Source organism: Quercus lobata, chromosome 4 (assembly GCF_001633185.2).
Source record: "Quercus lobata isolate SW786 chromosome 4, ValleyOak3.0 Primary Assembly, whole genome shotgun sequence".
In the NCBI taxonomy this organism is placed as follows: Eukaryota; Viridiplantae; Streptophyta; class Magnoliopsida; order Fagales; family Fagaceae; genus Quercus; species Quercus lobata.
The window spans coordinates 85,219,483-85,241,337 of record NC_044907.1 but is presented as its reverse complement, the minus strand read 5'-3'; the positions used below and the strand labels follow the sequence as shown (position 1 = coordinate 85,241,337).

General features: G+C 35.8%; 1 protein-coding gene and 1 pseudogene across 1 annotated transcript; one reads left to right on the top strand and one right to left on the bottom strand.

The window, feature by feature from the left end:
- Positions 1 to 13,740: 13,740 nt before the first annotated feature.
- On the bottom strand, positions 13,741 to 15,012 carry LOC115986020. Its single transcript, XM_031108890.1, has 2 exons — positions 14,584 to 15,012; positions 13,741 to 14,514 (listed from the first exon to the last, which is right to left on the bottom strand). Exons 1-2 carry the CDS (start codon positions 15,010 to 15,012, stop codon positions 13,741 to 13,743), a joined length of 1,203 nt encoding a protein of 400 aa, XP_030964750.1.
- Positions 15,013 to 17,295: 2,283 nt separating this feature from the next.
- Positions 17,296 to 20,074, top strand: LOC115986019 (annotated as a pseudogene).
- The last annotated feature ends 1,781 nt before the right edge of the window (positions 20,075 to 21,855 follow it).

Here is a 21,855-nt window from a genome sequence, read left to right as displayed (position 1 = left end):
AAGAAAATGATAGCCAGACATACAAGAGTAATTCCCATCCTATGCTAGATGCCTAAAGAGAGAATCGGTTGTTGTATGGTAGGCTAAGGGTATTTTCTTGATAGCTTCGGCCTCCTATGGAACAAAGATGTCATCAATCATACCTGTGTTCTATTGTCTCATAGAGGGATCAATTAACAAGTCAACTGTAGCCTCCTACAAAGATTCCACAACAGGGGAAGACATCATAGTAGGATGCTTAACTAGCAACCAAAGATGTTTCTAGATTTTCACCGACTTACCATCACCAATCCACCAACAAGCACCCTGTGCAATGACATCCCTACCTTTTAATATACTTTTCCAAGAATAAGAGCCCCTCTTTGAATCTTTAGCCTTCATTATTGAGCAATTTGGGAAAAATCTTGCCTTCAAGACTCTATTAAACAAAGAGTCCCTATTATGCAAAAGCCTCCAAGCTTGTTTGGCGAACAAAGAGTCATTAAAAAGGGTTAAATCTCTAAAACCCATACCACTCTCCATTTTAGATTTTGTCATCTCATCCCATTTAAGCCAATGACTTTTTCTCCTATCACCACATTGTCCCCACCAAAACTTTTTAATTAGGAAAGGAAGTTTGAAGTAACCCATGGCATGTGTTGGAATAGCTTGAATGAAAGCTTTAAGCAAGACCTCCTGCCCTGCTTGAGATAACAACTTGCTCTCCCAGCCTTGTAGCTTCCTCCAAACTCTCTCCTTAATGTAATTGAAGCTTGCTTTCTTCCCCTTACCCATCAGAGATGGAAGACCAAAATATTTTTATATTGTTTAATCTCCTAGACCCCTAAAATACCTTTGATAATTTTTCTCGTAGCCTATGGAGTAGACTTGCTAAAGAAGATAATAGTATTATTTTGATTCACTTTTTGACTAGAGGCATCCTCCTAAGTAGATAACATATCCAGGACTTAGTCACACTCTTCAATTCTAAGGTTGCCTTGCCAAAAAAAAAAAAAAAAGGCTATCATCTGAAAAGAACATATGTGTTAGTCTTGGTCCCCTTTTGCATAGAGAGAAAACTTTTGTTAGGTTATAAAAGCTTAGAACAATTAGCAAACCGTGGACACTAAGTTTTCTAAATATAGATTCCTAAGTCTATAGATTTGATTAGAAAATTTTTAAGGTGTTGCAAGTCTAAATACAAGAATATGCAAGCTGCAGAAAAGAAAATTTCAATTTTTGAAGAGTTCGACTAATCGAAAAACAAGTTCGACCGATAGAAAATCGTAAATATGAAATTTCTGCAAAATTCTATTTCAACCTAAACTCTGCTTTTGATTTAGGTTTTAGGTGAAGCACTTCTAGTATATAAAGGAAACCTTAAGGCACGTTTTAGAGAGATTTTGAGAGAGAGAGAAGAATGCATCTTGTGTCTCCTATTGTAGATTTAGGGTTTTTGTACCCAAACCTCTCTTAATTCTTCTACCGTGTTATTCCTTGAAGAAACTCAAGATCCAATGTTGTAGAAGTTGATGCCATAAGATCAACTACTATTGATGATCCAAACATTTGAGTGGGATCTCAAAGTCATAAACGTGGGTGTTTGTGTGTTGCAGATTCAAGATAGAAGAGTTCATGAATTCGGAGCTGCACCTGGTTGTGTGAGTAAATTTTACAAGAGGTAGCTTTATATTTTAGGGAGAAAATCTATTGTAAACTTCCATTCTATCATAGTGAATTTGTTTACCTTAAGGATAGTTAAGTTAAATCCTTCCCAAGTTTTTTACCTTTAAACTGGATTGTTTCATTGGTTTTCCTAGGTAATCATATCGTTGTCTTCTTTATTTTTCCGCACTGTATGATATGATATTTTTTAATTTAACCTAGATCTGATAATTAACCTAAGTAACTACTTGGCTAATTCACTAGGGTTAAATAGTCTATTTTAAGGGGTCTAAACAAACAAACAACTTTAGTCTCACCCCTTCTAGCTACTTGTTTAATGCTCCCATGCAAACTTTCAGTACACTAGAGAAAAAAAAAAGGGGGCACAATGGATCTCCATGTATTATTCCCCTTGATGGATGAATTAAACCTTTGGGCTCTCCATTAACAAGGATTGAATAAGTAATTGTTTTCAAACAAAACACAATGAGATTAATCCAGTGGTCACTGAAACCTATTCTCCTCATAAGATTCTCAAGGAAAGCCCACTCGACTCTATCATAGGCCTTACTCATATCTAGCTTAAGTGTCATACAACCAGATTTGATTGAATTATGAGTCCTCATGCAATGCAAAGTCTCAAAATTAGCAAGAATGTTATAAAAAAAATAAGACGGTCTTTCGCAAAAGCCAAATGGTGCTCTATGATGACCCTTGGTAAAACCTTCTTTAATTCGTAAGCTAACACTTTTGAAAAAAATCTTATACAGTGTGGGCGCAAGCACCCCCACCGTGTTGGGCAGTAGTGGTTTCCTCATAGGAAGGTATGCCTCAACCTAGGGTGGACCAAGCGGAGGGTGTAAATGTAGTCATCACCTAGATTAGATCTAGAAACCATCTATATAGCGCTCTTGTGGAAGGACTAGTCTTTACCAAAGCACTTGTCCGGAGTTTAGATATGGGGATGGGAAGGTGTTCGACACCCAATTGCACCCGACCTGTAGGTCGGCCTCCACTCATTGTGTTTCAAATCCTAATCTTATAAAAGGGTCTCCTAACATATTATTCTAAACTCACACACACACACACACACGTGCTCTAATATCCATCAAGAGAATTTAACATGGCACATCATCCCCAAACCCTAAACAATTATTGATCATGGCATTCGTAAGTATATTCCAAGGGCATCAAGCATGTCACAAGGCAATAATCAAGAATTATCACGTGCATATTCATCATGACAAACACGTCCAATCACTCAAGCATGGCATCCTCCTATCCAGTCATGCCATCATGTATGTTCATATTCATATACATGACTTATCTCACTACATCACAGCACCTTTGCATCAATGCATGTTCATGTTCTATGCATATTCATGTCATTATCAAAGTACAGACCCTAATCATTCATCTAATAATCCAAGAATGTGAAAGATGCTTGAAGTTGATTGGAAGAAGGGTGCTTTCATTGCTAAGCCGAATAGAAGATTGGCTAGATGAGAGGCAATTGATTGCCGAACAAGACAAATGATGATGCCCATGGTATTGTAATAAGATTTTTTCTTTTTTCTTTCCGCATGAAAATATTATTAAAAAAGGCTACCAATTATATATTGACCTACAACAGTTGCATCTCTCCACTACAAAAAAAAAGGTTCTATGGCCACGTTTTTAAAACGCGATTATATGTCAAAAAAATGTGGTTATAGCCTATAGCCACGCTTTTTTAGGCCGCGTTTTCTAATGTGGCCTAAAACCTGTGACTATAGGATTGATGGGCCTATGGCTGCACTTTTTCAAATGCGGCCCAAGACCAGGACCTATAGCCACGTTTAAAACGCGGCCTAAGGTTCTAGTCTTAAACGCGGCCTAAGGTTGTGGTCTTAGGCCGCGTTTTAAACGCGGCTACAGATTTAACCTTAGGCCACGTTTAAAACACCGCCTAAGATCAGAACCTTAGGCCGCATTTTAAACGTGGCTATAGCTTTCACCTTAGGCCACGTTTAAAACACGACTATAGGTCCTGCTCTTAGGCCGCGTTTAAAAAGTGCGGCCATAGCTCCCTTCGTGAGGGCCTCTGAGAGATATTTTAGCCACGTTTAAAATGCGGTCTAAGGTTCTGATCTTAGGCCACATTTAAAACGCGGCCTAAGGTTAAACTTGTAGCCGCGTTTTAAAACGCGGCCTAAGGTTCTGATCTTAGGCCATGTTTTAAACATGGCCTAAGGTTAAACTTGTAGCTGCATTTAAAACGTGGCCTAAGACTCTCGAATTTCTGTTCAAAATTTGTCTATAGCCGCGTTTTAAAAACGCGACTATAGCTTTTGTTTTTTTTTTTTTTTTTTTTTTTTTTTGTTTCCTCCTTTCTGGGCCAGATGAGTTTTACAATCCTGCTATGAGTTTTACAAACCTGTCACACATACAAAAAAATTCTAGCTTGTTGCATGCAACCAAAATAACAAGCCGAAATTTCAGCTAAATATCAAGCTAGAATTTTCTCAAACCTGTCACAAATCAATATCTCTAATGAATATGGGAAAATTATCAACCTTTAAGAAATATGCAGTTCAATACAGCAACAAAATGGAGGGAAAAAATTTAAAGTCCATTTGACATCATGTTCACAATATTCTTTCTGATACAGCCAAAAAGTTATACAACATATAATCTTCAAATATCCACGAAGAGTCCTCACTGTGATGCAGCGCCTGAATATATTATATACATTGTATTAGTAGCACATAACAATGCATTGCAATAAACACGCAAATTTCATTAAATTAAAGGCAACATTTTTAGTACATGAAAAATTACTTAAACTGCTCACGCTACTTTGTAACATGGCTTCTTGTAACATGGCTCTCACGCCCAACATCATTTCATCCATTTGCCACTTTTGATTGGCCAGTTGCTTCTCATGTCGTGCATCTGATACTCGCTTTGCTTCGGCCATTTGCTGCTCATGCCGTGCATTTGATTCCTGCTTTGCTTCGGCCAGTGCTTTGGAAATTTCATCCTTATGCCGTGCATGCAATGAGGCCATTTGCTCTTGATGCCTCTGCTCTGACTCGGCAAGTTGGTCCCTAAGCGGATTTTCAAATTCAGTCATTCAATGGGCCGTTTCACTGGATGAGAGGCCAGTCAAACATGGAAGGTTGGACCCACTTCTTCCTGTTGGGGTTGGTCCAAAACCGACCCCACGTACACGTCCACAACGTTCTTTGCCCATCACTTGAGCAAACGCATCATCTTTTGACCATAGGATTTTGTCGCGACGGTCTCCTTGTAGTTTGCCCCTGTTGTTTAAATTTTCAGTCATTTTATCCTATTTTCACACAATAACCAAATAACATATTATTTGCTATAAACATTTCACGTACAAAATACAAAAGAAATAGGTTACGATATAGGGCTTACAATCTTATCTCGCACTTCATCACTAACAGGATTCCCATCTTTTGTGCGGTATACTTTTGCAAAAACATCTGCACATTCCACTGCTTGTCCACTTTCTTTTGCCTACATCATATTCAATAGTTTGATTACAATAGACAACCAAACATAGCAAATGGAATTTGGGACATAACATGCAATATAAATGTAAAACAAATTCCTTAAAAATGTAGTTTATTACATTCAAACAGACAAGTGAGTTGTTTTCTTCATGCGAATGCTTTGTATCAAGCGGTTTTTGGTACCAACACTCCTGCCCTTTGATTAAATAAATTAGCCATTTCTTAGGCGTTTGAAAAAGTGCGGCCATAGGACCCTTATTGACAGCTTTGAAGATATTTTAGCTGCATTTCTTAAATGTGGTTATATCTGTCACCTATAGCCACGTTTTAAACGCGGCTACAACCCCTTGAATATTTTTAGAATTTGTCTATAGCTACGTTTTAAATGCGGTTACAACCCCCTGCATATATGCATCCCAACTGTATTGGAGCTGTCCACTTTCAACCTATTTAGTTTTCCATAGAGAAGGTAACAAAGGAAAGCGAATTCAAAGAACAACCAATTGCTATATACCAAACCAAACTCTTGCTAACAAAGTGGCAAACATAAATATTAATGAAATCACTAATCAAAACAAGAAACATCACAAGAAATGTCTATTAACAGTCATAAACATGCGAAAAAGCCAAGTCTTCCTTAATTTAGTACTCAATTACTTTAGTATATAGCTTTAGCTAGGCCGTGGTATTTTGCAAAAGTCATTCTCCCTGCTTTAGGCATTTTTATCAATTTTGCTCTTCTTGTTCTTCTTTTTTATGTGTGATTAGCTTATATTAATGCCAATAATGGTGTTATCAAATATTTAACAGCTAACATTCATATGTTTTTCTTTGCCTTTCACCGTGTCATGTTTTCCATAAACTTATAAGCTAGACCACCCTAGAAGAGAAGCTAAAGTTTTTGGCTTTTTAAAAATTTTTCTCTAGCTTTTTCAAGTTTGGTAGGCTTTATTATTTGATGGAATTGAAATAACCAAACAATATGTATAGAAAATTTGTTGTGATTTTTTAATATTGATTATTTATGAAACAAGAAGTTTATATTATTGCAGTAATGAAATTGTGGATTGCTTAGTTTGGACCCTACGACAACGTTGGGCAGTGCCACCATTACTGTCATCTCCATGCAAGCCATTTCCCATGCTAAACTCACGCCAACAAAATCTATTTTAATTTTCATGAATTCGAATCAACCATGTTCTTTCAACAAAATAAATAAATAAATAAATACAACTTGAATTTATTGATACCAACATGTCACAAGTCCGATTAAAATAGTAGAATATTAAAACCTGGCTAGTTGTTGTATAATGCATTTCTTACCATATTATCAGCAGTTTGGGCAAAACTTATAGGCCCCAACCTCGCTATATCTTTCTAAAACCCACAACTTCTCTTGTTCGTATCAACTAATTTCTACAAACACATTCCCGCCAACAAATTAAAACAGAAAAATCAATTAAAAAAATTGTACTAGGTATATCCAAATACCCCATCATATGTATATTACAACTAAGAGATAATAGAGCAAGAAAATGGCGAAACCTACGTTTTAGAATCAAACCAATAGTCAACTAGCGCGTCGTAGTCCTACTTTTGAGCCCAATGTGGTATCTTTTTAAGGACATCTTCTTTCGTCGCATCTTCTAGGTAGCATTTCTTTTTTAACTTGCTCCTTCAGTTCTTCCTCAATTCCCCTAATAAGTGCATTGCTCAGTTCATTTGATTAGCCGGTTTGATAATTTCTAGATCAATGATCCACCTTTTCTGAAATGCAAAAATTGAGTTAGCATAGTGCAATAGTCTACCCTACTAAAAATGCCATATAGCACATACATAGCTATACATAACAATTAAAAGTAGCTTAATTTGATACTACCTCTATCTCTATCCAGGCCTCTTCTTTGCAGCTTTTAGGGACATGCGTCCAATTAATTGGCATAAGTGGGCAATAGGTGTGGCAGATGCAAAAAGTGCCCAACCACCTTTTGAAAGTTTGCCCGCTCTCCCCAATGGGTTGGCCACTCCCATTTAACCCACATGTAATTTTCTTGTTCGCTAGAAGAGACCATATTCACTGCATTAGCATTATCCCACACTTTTTATTTAAATTACTGGATACTGGGGTTTCCTGAACCGAATCTTCTACACGCCCATTACTGGATAGTGGGTTTTGTTGGACCAAATCTTCTGCATATAGTAAACCATTATTAGGAATGAAATTTCAAAGTTCACAGTTACAGAAAAGTTACTGTATATAGCTCAAGTGCTCAACTAACATGATATATGTGATCTTTGTAAATGTGGACATTTTGATACTTAAAGAAACAGATAAGAACAGATAAGTTGATGTCTCTATCTAAAAGCTATTTTTATGCCTTTCAAAAATAAAAAACTGTTTTTATCCAAAATATTTATGTAAGTTGGTGAAGCTACTTGACGCAACCATGATTGGTTGAATTTTTTATTCTCATAAATTGTTTTGCTAATGAATAGTAGGCCATAGACCAAGAGAACCACTATTCATTAGCAAACAATTTTTTCTTAATGAATAGTGATTTAGAGAGATTGTTCAATATTATAGGTAATATATGTGATTTGCATATAATTCAACCATATTACCTATAATATTGAAAACACCATTACTGCTAGTGTCATGTACATATCACATGGTTGAACCTCTAGGTAAGGAGTTATAATTGTTCAGATTGAAAATCCAATGAAATGCTTAAATTGACAGTGTGTCAAAGTTGAGGAGTACCCAAAAAAAAAAAAAAAAAAGGTTTAGGAGTGAAATTTGATGAATTCCCTAAAAGATAGCAACATGTGTTACGTGAGTTTCACTCACTAGATTCTGAATACAATGTTTTAGCTGGAAATGGTGAAACCGGATTAATATTGGAGTGGATAAGTAAATGTTATTTTTAAGCACACAATAATTTTGACAAGAATTGACATGGGCCATTGTGATATGACATCACCTTTACCTCTTCCGCAGCTAATACCATTTTTATAATGCAGTAAATAATATAGAAAATGTCAATAAACATGAAAAATATTACAAAATAAATATATATAAAATTTGACTATATTGGTTCTGCTCTAGAATAATTTTTGTTTATTATTGGCCACTAATTGATTTTGGTACAGATTATTGTTTTTTTTTAAATGTAAGGATAAGATAAGAGATACGCGTGTCACTTTTATATATATATGTGTGTGTGTGTGTGTGTGTGTGTGTGTGTAAAGCTCCGTTTTGGAGACTTGAACTTCGGTTCTTGTCTCCATACTTCACAAGCATTTATATTTGTGAAGTGATCATCACATCAAAAGTGTACTGTGGTATACTTTGTCACTTATTTTGCCTTGGGATTAGATCTTCTCCCATTAAATTCTCCTTTTTTTTTCTTTTTTTTTTTTATAAATATTTTAAGTCTTGGTTTAAAAATCAAATAAATGACATGTGATGCATATTAGAGTAAAAATGGAAGGAAAGCCGAAATTTAATTGGAGTGATTCATTTTCTCATCAATCTTTTCCAAACTGTTTTATTTATTTATTACTTTCTAACCTAAGGTGGACAACAAGCATGCTTAGACTTAAACTTGGTTGAAGCACTCCAGTGCAATAGAACCAACACGATTTGAACATATGGCAAAAGTAAAAACACGTGTTTGCATCATGTTGTAGACTTATTTGTTCTAAAAATAAATAAATATACATAATTCAAAATAAAAAACGGAAAAAACGGGTGTCAAACACAGCTTGGTCCGTGGAACTCGAAACCCAATGTTTTCAGATCATTATCACTCTAACATAGCCCAAGTTTATATGTTAGCGTTAGGCCGAACTTATTAACTAAACCATCCTTCCCTTGAGCGTGGTTATTTATGAAAGTTCAAAAACGTGTACAAAAACACCTTTGAACGTTTAGACCCCCAAATAACAACTTAATCAATTCAAGCAATATGTCAAACAACTAGTGTGCGGAAACTTAACATATGCTATCAAACGAAATTGATTAAATACTATCTAAGCCATAACAGATTAATATCCACAGCAGATAAATATAAAGGCAAAGATAGAGAGGAAGGAAGATGCAAACACAAAGACAACATGCGATGTGTTATCGAAGAGGAAACCGAAGCCCTCGGCGAAAAACCTCTCCGCCGCCCTCCAAGCGGTAATCAATCCACTAGAAAATATAGTTGGGATACAAGGACAGCAATAGACCCTCCAAGCCTAATCTACCCAGTGCACCTAAGCCCTCCAAGCTTCTTGCTCCAACGAGGTTGCGCCGAACCTTTTTCTTTTCTAGCTTTCCGGATTCCGCTACTAGACCGTAGCATCAACCAATGTAGATTGGCTCCTTCCTAACTGCTTCCCAGAAATCCAAACAGCAGTCTCACAATGATGATGATGGTGAGAACCTGGTTTGGTATAAAGCCTCTCAAGGATTTGACAATGGAGAGGAAGAGAGTTGAGGGATTTGAAGAGATTCTAAGGTAGAGATTGTGGGTGAAACAATCTGGTTTTTCTTTAGGGTTTCTCTCTCAAAATTCTCTCTGGAAGCTCTCTTTCAATCGTGGGTAATAGGGGTATTTATACTGGAGTGGAGAGGAATGTGAAACGTCAGGTTTTTATAAAACAGGGGTGGCTCGCGGCTTGACCTCGCGGCTTGACTAAGTCGCGAGATCCAGTCGCGAGATAACCGTATGGCCAGTTGTCCTGTTTTGTCCTGTAGTGCTCCAGCTAGCATGACTGTTCATCTTCCAGCATGCTTGGCACGTGTGCAGCTTCTGGCGGCTTGCAGCCGCGAGTCACCCGCGAGTCCCAGCCGCGACACTCTGTTTTCTTGCACACTCTTGAGCAAACTTCACTCTATCTCACTCACTACCCTTACATCAAACCCACCTAAATACAGGGTTACTAAATGCTGAATTACAAGCAAATTTGGCACGGAATAAAGCCAATAAGATGGTTGAATAAATTCAACCTTACAATTTACACCTTTTAAAAAAATGCACAATTTTTTTTAAGCATTATCTAATTTAAGATATAACTCTTTTTTTACACAATAAAAAGAATAAGTTCATTTAAATGCACAACAAACCAAAAGGAGAACAAAAAAAAAAATTACATTGGTCTCTTAAGTTTTCTTAAAATATGGAGTTTTGTTATGATTTATTTAGTGCAATTACACTCCTTCTAGTTAACTTCATTACTTAAACTATGTATTAGTGTGTTAAAAAATTCATTACATCAAAGTGCTAAGATACCGGAGGTTAAAGTAATAGTCTAGTAATAATGATCATGTCTTGTAGTATTTTATGCTTATGGTTTGAACTTCTAGTATTATTGCTGTTATTATAAAGGAGGTGCCCATTTTCATTTTTGTACGAATAATCTACACTGTATGAATAACTACATAGAGAAGGCGGCTGTGTCTCATCATCATCATCTCCTCCCTCCCCTCTTGCTTGCTCAGCCGCTAAGGTGGCCCTTAACTCCTCCTACACCCTGTCTCGTGAGCGTGACGATCCTGGGCCAACTTGCACAACCGTCAATGGATGGTCCCTTTCCATTCCTGCAGAAAACAACTGAAGAATTAGTTAAAAAAATAATAAATATCAAACGTTACATTTCAAGACATGTAAACTACCTGTGGGTTGTGACCCAGCATCACTAGTATAGGCAGCTTCTAGCTCCTCCACCCTCTGTCGTGAACGTGAGGGTCCTTCGCCAACTTCTACAAGTGGCAAACGGCATTTCTTTCTCATTCCTGCATCCAACAACTTTACAAAACAAAAAAGAAAAATGTTAATTATAGACAACAATCAATTGCATAAAATGTAAGTGAAAAAGACTGGGTAAAATAACTCATTTTAATATTGAACAATATATACAAACATATATCCAAGTTTAAGATCTTCTCTTTGCCAAACACTACAACCATGACGAAGTGAAACCTTAACACGACACGAACATATATCCAAGTTCATAAGAAATGAATTTCAAATCCAATAGCGAAGAGGGGAAGGAATTGGATACATAATAAGTACAAATTAAAGGAATTAACAATATTAAGAGGAATTAACAAATTCAACAAATACTACACAAAGGCATTCCAACTAATTCATGAATGGATTCATTTTCATTAACAACTGTAACATCCAAACGCATAATACACCACTAAACTATTACACTACTCATCCTCGTTGTCATCTTCATTGTTAGACTCATCGTCAATAAACTCATCTTCATTGTTTACTCCATGAAGATCTCTTTCAGCAATGATGGAGGCATTAATTGTCATTCCCTCTAGATCATCCCAAGCCCAACGAAGGCTATCACTCACAACCTCATTAGTACTTATATTGTAGGGAACATTTTCAGAAAAACTATATATGTCATCCTCCTCACATTGGGTACCAACACCAGCATCAAACACGTCCCTAGCTTTAGTTTTGACAACAACATACCAATTCTTGTGCCTTTTATCTTCCACATTAAAAACTTGTGTAGCTTGAGATGCCAAGACGTATGGTTCATCCATCATTTTATCCCCACCACGTATGAAGTGTGTAAAGTTCACCATAGGAAACCCAAATTTATCAGTCCTATATCCTCTGCTATGTTGGTCGTGAACCCATTTACACTTGAACAACACATGTTTGATATTGTCAGAATAATTCAACTCGATTATATCACTTAAAATACCACAGTAAGTATTGCCACCATCAGCAACGACACTAACTCCACTATTCTGCATTTTCCTATTTGCCTCATCATTTACACTCCTAAATTTTAAGCCATTTATGACGTAATGCTTGAACCGCTTCACAAAAATATATGATCATTTGGAAAATGCAACAAGGGTATCACTAACTCTCTCCCTTTCCTTATCAGAACAAATGAGAAACATCACCTAACATCAGTTGGCCAAAATAAAATAATTCATATCAATACAAGTAATCATAGTTGAGACAGTGTTACAACTTTAATAAGTTGAAAATGTCATACATACGTGACCCCTAAACCAAGTACAAAACTTCTCCATGTGGTGCTTATATATAATGGCATTGGAAACGTTACGATTCTAGCCTTTTCGAAGTTCATCCTCTATCAATCTTTTGTGCATCCTGTGCAGGCATTTGTATTAGGTTTAATAGACCTTACATACATTGGATTGACGTGCAATCATAGTTGTATATCTAATACTTACTCACGAAAGCGGTTGACGTTTTCGGAATTGAATAAAACGTAGCGATGGGCTTGGGTCCACTATTTATTGTTTAGTGTCACGATTGAAACCACCCCTGTTTACTCCTCAATCATCCTGGTGGATCGATTGAATATAGTTTCAACTCCTTCCATATACCGTGAACAAAATGTTAAGCACTCCTCTATTATGTATCCTTCAGCAATAGACCCTTCAGGAGTAGCTCTATTTCGTACGTAAGACTTAAGGCGTGAGAGGTACCTATAAAGGAATGATAAGATCAATGATAGGCAATGGTAATTCGAACACGCACATGAAATTGGCAGTTAATCAATAATATTACACACATCTTACCTCTCAATGGGACACATCCAACAATAGTGCACTGGACCACCAATCTTAGCTTCAACAACTAAGTGCATTACCAAATGTACCATCACTGTAAAGAATGATGGAGGAAATATCTTTTCCAATTCACACAATGTCACTGCAATGTCTGCCTCAATAGTCACAATATCTGAAACCGTAAAGGTTTTGGAACAAATTTCTCTAAAGAAGCAAGCTAACTTTATTAAAGGCCTAGTAACATGAGATGGCAAAGACCCACGTAATCTTATGGGAAAAAGTTGCTACATCAATTTGTGATTATCATGACTCTTCAAACCAGATATCTTGCGTTCTTTCATATGCACACGGTGTGAGATATTGGAAGCGTACCCATCAAGCACTGTTACATCCTTCAAAACTTGCAAGAAACCATCTATCTTCGATGAAGTCATATGAAAACATGCGGCCGGTATGGTATACTGATCATCACTTTTTCATTGTAGGTGGAGTTCACTCCTTATCCCTATGTCTGCCAAGTCAAGTCATGCCTTGTAATTATCTTTCGTTTTATCCTTCAAGTTCAACTATATTGTCCATCACATTCTTCTCTATATGCTTCACATCAAGATTGTGTCGCAACTTGTGATCCTCCCAATAAGGCAAGGTGAAAAATATACTCCTTTTCTTCCAACCACTCTAGTCTGCATCCCTTCTCTTCCTTTTTTTGTAAGAAAGTTGACATTTCCTACCCAGACAACGTCCAAGTAAATGTTCAGTTTCTACAATAATGTCTGATGTGACTGGTGGTTCAGGAGCCAATCGCGTATCATTACATCCATCAAATAACATACCTTCTTTCCGAAAATCGTGGTCAACATCCAACCATTGCCGATGTCCCATGTAACAGAATTTGTGGCCATTTCTCAAATATCGAGACTCGGTCTTCACGGCACAAGAAGGACACGCCAACTCACCTTTGGTACTCCAACCCGACAAATTTGCGTATGCAGGAAAATCATTTATGGCCTACATCAATGCTGCATGCAATTGAAATACTTCTTTTGAAGATGCATCGTATGCTTGTACTCCAACATCACATAACTCCCTTAGTTCTTCTACTAATAGTTCCAAGTACACATCTATAGCAATCCTTGGCGAGGTAGGACTAGGAATAACTAATGACAAAGATGACCGTTTCATGCACAGCCAAGGTGGGAGATTGTAGGGGACCAACATGATAAGCCACGTACTGTGACTAGTACTCATAATTCCAAAGGGGTTGAATCCATCCGCAGCTAATCCAAGTCTGACATTACGAGGGTCAGATGAGAAGTGTAAATGCTTACTGTCAAACATTTTCCATGCATCTAAGTCAGCAGGATGCCGCATTACCCCATCATCAGTACGACCATTAACATGCCATTTCATAGAACTAGCCAGATCGGGTGAAAGAAATAGTTGCTGCAATCTTGGCTTTAAGGGGAACCACCGTAGGATCTTCGCAGCTTTCTTCTTCCCCTTATTGGATAAAGCATGCTTACTAGCAACAGATGCCTCATTTTTTTTCCACCTTGAAGCTTTACAACAAGGACACGCCTCGAGGTTAACATTTTGCTTCCAAAATAGCATACAATCATTGGGACAAGCATGGATCTTCTCATAACCCAAACCCAAATCTCGAATTATCTTCTTAGCCTCATAATGGTCCTTTGGCAACTTAGCGTCTAAAGGAAGCATATCCATCAGGACTTCAAGCAACAGAGTAAATGCCTTATTTGTCCAACCATACAGAGTCTTCAACTAGAACAACACGACAATGGCTGAGAAAATGCTAAATTTTGTACAACCTTGATATAAAGGTTTGTCTACATCATCTATCATCTTGTAAAACTTCTTGGTGTCATCATTCGAACCTTCAGCCGGATGTTGCGCAATTGGACCTTCTTCCATTGGTTCGGGTGGCATTTCATGCGGGGGGCACAAATCGTGCAACATCCCACAAAAATCACCATATAGATTTCGGGTTTCATGCACATGAGAGCTCCCACATTCGGTAGCCGGCGTAGCAGCCGCCGATTCACCATGAAATTTCCAAACTTTGTAATTTTTAAGCATCCCCGAAGACCAACAATGATCACGTGCCACATTTAGCAATTGTATAAGCAAATTCACACATTTCACACATGGACATAAGATCTTCCCATCGTGCATGGATGGAGAGGCAAATTCCATGAATTGGTTTACACCTTCAAAATATTCCCTTGTACCCCTCCTCTTCTCCATCCAACTTTTGTCCATTGTGATATAATATTTAAGGAATTTTGCCTACACCAAGATTTGTTACTACAAAGGTAATAATTATTATAATTACATTCATTTGTCATTTGTTAAGAACAAACATACCCAAGTATGCGGCTATTTTCTTAGAACATATAACACTTGTCCTAGACTAACTCAATGTGATAAGTTGTAAAAGTAAAGCATAAGTGTTTTAAAAATATGAAAACAAATACCCAGTTCATGTAATTGTAATAATTATTAAATACCCCATAATAATTAAGTCTGTAATACCATGATGCTCAATTACTTGGGTCATTGGTCAAAAGTGAGTTCAAAAAAGTTTGGTTGACAATTTAATTTGTAATTATGTTGTTTGAAAATGTGCCAACTAATCATGGCATTATAGGCACTTTATAATACCAACTAATCAAGTAATTTAACTAAATCCACTATGATACATCTATGGGTTTGGACACTCTGATAGCATGAATAAGATAAATTATGAAGGCATAGTTACATTGAACTGAATTATCTTTAGAAAAAATAACATTATTTTGTTCTTTATTCATCAATGCAAAAATGTGTTTAATTGGGAATCTAATGCATTGCACAAGAGATTGTACTTAGGTTTTGCCCTAAAAATAATACTACTATGCATATGCATGACCAACTCTAGGCCTAGACCTAAATCTCCTTGGCTTCAAAAATTTGAAAAGGGTCCATGGTGGGGCTGCCTAACAAGGGCCAAGGTTTTGGGAGGGAGGGGCCCAACTATTAAAAACATAAATTATACCTACGAAAAAAAGAAAAAAATTTGGGGCGGGCGGGTGGCGAGGGGGAGCCCCCTACTAGGTCCATCCCTAACAGAAAATCATGTACTTTAACAACAAAAGACAAGTAAATATCCAGAGAAAAGTCAGAACTCCTAAACAAAATAAAAACCATTCCATCAGCATACATTTAGTGACATGAAGTTGCAAAATATTTCTCTTTGTATGGGAAATAAGCGTAAATTATGGTTCAGCTTCAACCTGCTAGCAAATGTCAGTTTTTGATGCCCAGTCTGGATGAAATTTTCACACGGCTTGTTTACTATTTGCACCTGAAATTAAGAAATAATTCATATTAAAGAAAATGAAAATTTTTATATAATAAGTTGTAGTTGTCGCATATATAATGAGAATTAAACCAAACTCAACCCCTTACATTGGATGACACTAGACAAAAAGACAACTTAAATACATTGGATTCTCCCATTGAATTCAAACACATAATTATATTAAATTTAATTATTCTTGTCAAAGATAACATGATTTATATTGTATTACTTAATGAATCTATGTATTTCAATTTAATTGGGAAATATAATGTGTTGTACCTGACTAGGAAGTGACCTATGTGTGATTTGTGTTAATTTTCACTTGATTTTAGTAGTGCTTAATTTAGAAATGCATATAATAATTTTACAGACTGGGATTGGGTCCAGTGCTCTAGTGCATTGGACCCAAGCTTTGACCCTAGTTTTACTAAGATTCAACAAGAAGTCCAAGATGCTAATAATGTAAGATAATGCCATTTTTTTTTTTTTTTTTTTGAAGCAGACACGTGAATTGTGATTTGTGAGGTAGGGCCATATTTGTCTCATAAGTCGTAACTATGTACTGGAGCTGAAATGCTGAACTCTGGATCAACAACTTAGTAAGCTCAAACAAGAAGAGCTATTCAATTCGTATTTGGAAACTCTCTAACCTAGAGAATGGCGTTGAAGAGTAATTCAATTGTTAGTATAAGATTCTATAAAATATAAATTTTTTATTTGACATATATTAGAGCAGTTCATCCCTATATAACATAAATGTTTTGTTCATGCTGTCTCTTAAAGTACGTGGTCATTTTGTTTTGTCTCTACAGCTTAAAGTTTAAACATTTAGATTTTGGATCCAAAAATTATAATACGCTTTGATATGCGTCCCTTTGTCAATACCCGTTGTTGGGGCCGTTGTTAAATTCCAACTAAGCTGAAAACAATGTAGTTTTGACATACACTATTAAAGTACATCCTGTAAACTATGCTGTTTTGAGCACATAAAAATTATATTAAATTTTTCCTTTCTAGTAAATTACTATTTTTTTGGTTTTTATTTTTATTTATTTAAATTTTCTCTCTATACCCATCGAATCCATACCCAACTAATATTTTTATTTATTTATATATTATTGTTGTTATTGGTGCTACCTAGTAATATGCCCAATGCACTAATGCATTGGACATAAACTATGTCCTTAATATAATATAATTAACAAGAATTACAGCTACTCCAGGAGCCTGGATCATATGTTGGTGAAGTTGTCAAAGTAATGGGGAAGAATAAGGTTTTAGTTAAGGTAAGTAATCCTATATGAATGCACTCAATTGTAAATTTGCAGCTGCGCCTTAACTATTTCTATTTTTGAAAAGTAATGATATTTTAGCAAGGGAATAGACTACGACATGCACAAGGAGTGCCTTTTTGTTAATAAGAGATGGTTTGATAACAGTTTGAATACATTTTTATCTAATGTTTCATCTTGTTTCCCAGGTTCATCCTGAAGGGAAATATGTTGTTGACATTGATAAAAATATTGATATCACCAAGATAACTCCATCAACAAGAGTTGCTCTCCGTAATGACAGTTATGTGCTTCATTTAATCTTGCCAAGCAAAGTTGATCCATTGGTCAACCTCATGACAGTTGAAAAGGTTCCAGATTCCACATATGACATGATTGGTGGTCTTGACCGGCAAATTAAAGAGATAAAGGCAGTTTGCCTCATGTACCCTTTTACTTTCTGCATCTGAACTCCAATGCTTATTGTGTCTCCATATTACTTCCTCGATTAGGGAGGCATATTAGGAGGTTGATTGATATAATGGTTATTCATGATTTGTTATTATCTTTTCAGGTCATTGAGCTTCCAATTAAACATCCTGAGTTATTTGAGAGTCTTGGAATAGCTCAACCAAAGGTAACATCATGTTGCCACATTAACTTGTAGGTTTATTTCTTTACTTAATAGACATTGAAGCTTATGGTTTTCACCAACTCTCTCTCTCTTTCTACATGATAGGGTGTCCTGCTATATGGCCCACCTGGTACAACGAAAACACTGTTGGCTAGGGCCATGGCTCATCATACAGATTGTACTTTCATCAGGGTTTCTGATTCAGAATTAGTTCAGAAGTATATTGGAGAAGGTTCCAGAATGGTTAGGGAACTTTTTGTCATGGCCAGGTTTGTTTTTATCGTCTTAATAAATCACATGCTCAGTTTCTTCATAATGTTATATGTGTGTGTGTGTGTTTCACATGTTCCCCTGTTCCCCTGTTCCTCCTTTTGTTGTATTGCTTTTTATGCTTTCTTTGTAGCTGAATAGGCTTTGCTTTGTTTATGGAAAAATGGAGAAGGAAAAAGAAAATTTTTTACCTGTTAATGCTCAGCTGAGTAGTATTGAAGTCTTGTCATACCATGAAATAAAATTCTATGTCTGTATATATATCTGGCCTAGATGTCTCACCAAGTGGCACCTTTGAATATACAGAGGAACCACTTTGCAATTTCATTGGATATGTGATGTGGTACAAAATATACTCATCTGTATCTGAGTTGTTTCAGTTGTAGAGTACCTGTGATCATTCAGCAGTCTGAATACAAAAAAGAAGAAAGATTGTCATGCATTAATGTTTCTGGTTTTACAATTCTATTAAACTAAGCATTTTGGATATCAACTTCTCTCTTTTTCTTTGGCAGGGAACATGCTCCATCAATCATATTTATGGATGAAATAGACAGTATTGGATCTGCTCGAATGGAATCGGGTAGTGGCAATGGTGACAGTGAAGTGCAGCGACTATGCTGGAGCTTCTCAACCAGCTGGATGGGTTTGAAGCATCAAATAAAATAAAGGTATCGTGTGTGTTTTCAGTATGCAGATTGGGTTGTTTAGTTTTTGGTACTTTTCTTTATTGTGACCTCTACCTACAATATCTTGATCTTTGACAGGTTTTGATGGCTACCAATCGGATTGATATTCTGGATCAAGCTCTCCTTAGGCCAGGGCGAATTGACAGGAAGATTGAATTTCCTAATCCTAATGGGGAGGTACATGTCACTGTGACTAACAGCCTACTGTTTTTGTGTATAATTTTGTACATATTTGCTCTTATTCTCCTAGTAAGTGCTTTTGTTTTTGTTTGTTTGTTTGTTTGTTTTTTTTTTTAAATGTGTTCTACTGTTTCTAGCTGCTGAAGGTTAATAGTAATATCTCAGTTGTGGGAGATATTTTTTTCTTATTCTTAGCACGCCTCAGTAATCTTAATCTGTAGTTTGTAACATCTTAGTTTATCTTGTGATTGGAAAGTGGTCGCTAGGTGATGTTTGGTGGGTAATTTAAATTTGCTGAAATGTTGTTCTTCTAATCCTGCAATTGACGTTCTATCAGATGCAATTTGCAGCTCGTCTGTTTTCTTGTGTCTTGTCATGTACTCATGTAGTATTGATATTTTAATTTTTAAGCAACATCTTATTTAATTTTGAGTTCTTTTTAGCATGGAGTTTTCTGACCTTCTAGTTGAATATTCCTCTAATTGATGTATGACTGAATTTTAGTTTCTTGTAGTCTTGTTTTCTCTTTTTAGCATTGCATTTTCTTGTGCGTTTATTCTTCCTGACCTTCTTTCTGAATATACCTAAGAGATATATATTTAAATATATAAATTTTTAATTGGTTACAATATGTAGGAGTGAAATTTATGAATATTTCAATTGGTGCCTATAACGTCTAATCTGAAATGAATTCCTTGTTGCATGGTAATAACGAATGTAATTCTTACAAGGTGCATATACTTATGTGTATAAAATGCAGTCTCGTTTGGATATTTTAAAAATACATTCAAGAAGAATGAACCTGATGCGTGGGATTGATCTGAAGAAAATAGCCGAGAAGATGAATGGTGCATCTGGTGCAGAGCTCAAGGTATGTTTCACACTAGATGAATGGGCTTTAATGTCTGGCTTTGGATGTTATTTACTTCTCTATTGACTGAGCCATGGCTGGTTGTGAGTAATTAGATGCGATTTTGGTGATTTTTTATTATTTTTAATTCATTGGTTGAACTTTAATGTAAGGAAGCATGGACACCGACACAAGACATAGTGACACAACAATTCTCAAATAATTAGGACATGATATGGTGAGGACTGGGGACGCCATGTTTAAATAACTAATAAATACATATTTTTAGGTACATTTTATATATTTTAGGGCATAATTTTTTAGTACCAATCCGATATTTGGTAGTCATTTTATCTACAAACGATTCAATTTCAAAAAGAAATAGAACAATACAACTAAATGATAATTTCTAACAATAAATTGACCATAAAGAACTAATAAATAATAGTTTATAACTATAACTAATTAACAATTATAAAAAGAATGATTACAAGTCCAAATTTTACTGGACCTTAATTTAAGAATGATTAAAAGTCAAAACCAGACCATAATTTATTGGTAAGGAGTTATCTTTAAGTACTTAATTAAAACTTTTATACTTTATAATTTATTTATTTTTTATTTTTTAACAGGATATATTAAAACCCCATGTCTTGATAGATATGAGAGAGTACTCAATGGAACGCACTAAAAACCAAAAAAGAAACAGGATCAAAAGCATTAGGAAGAATATAACAGGGGCAGGTGGGTGATGGAGTTTAAACAAACAGTGAATTGGGTTTACTGACGAGAAATCGGTGATGGAGCTTTGAGAAATGAGATGGGTTGCTGATTTGACACTAACAATGGTCGACAAGGTGCAATTGCGCTATTGGGTCACCAATCTAACATTAGAGAAAGTTGAGGATGGCTGATGGTTGTTTTTTTTGGTCAATCGTGTCGTGACTGTATTGAGAAAAGAGAAGAGAAGTCTGAGAATGCAAAGCAGAGGACTAATTGTATTTACTTAAACCAACTATAACTATCAAAACATAGATAAAAATACAAATACAAACAAAAAAAAAAATGAGTGTTCAAAGATTTCAGTACCATGCCTCAAATTTTTAAAAAAGGGCACATTGCACCTCACTAAGTATAAAACAATTGCAATTTTCCCTTTAGTCTAAAACAAAAGCACTGTCACCTTATTCGTAAATATCCCAAAAATTATTTAAAAAAACCAAAAATCTGCAAACACCACTACAAAAAAAATAATAAAAAAAAATTAATTAACTAAGGAATTAAGGAATTCGAATCTCACCGAGAAGCTTGCGATGTGGAAGCTTGATGATATTGGCTTTTCCTTGAAAGATGATTGAGCTCTGCACACCTTAATAGAAAAAAAAAATTAGAGATGACATTCTATTTGGTTTTTTTTTTTTGGTTGCCAAAATAAGAAGGAAATGAGAATTATATATAAGAAGAGAATACAGACGAAATTGACCACAAATTAATGGTTCAGCAAAATAAATGAATGAATGAATGGAGAGAAAACTTTGAAAGATTTGCACAATACAATTAAAAGGTGAAACAAATGAGCGTTGGCTAAATCACTAGAAATGACAGTTATTAATAGATGAAAGAGTGTGAGGTTTGTGGAGAATTGAACTTATGATCATGAAGCCAGGCTCGATTGAAAAGTTCAATTAAGGATGCTTGAAAATTGCATATCTCTTGTTCAAGGATGCTCGAAGCCAATTGATTGCATCATTTGTTGTCGATATAATTAATGGAGCAATTCTACCAAGGGGTGTAAAAGACGGAAAATTCTTAGTTACTTTTGGAGTATAGAGAAATTGTGCTTCCTTCTCTCACATTCGTAGTAAATC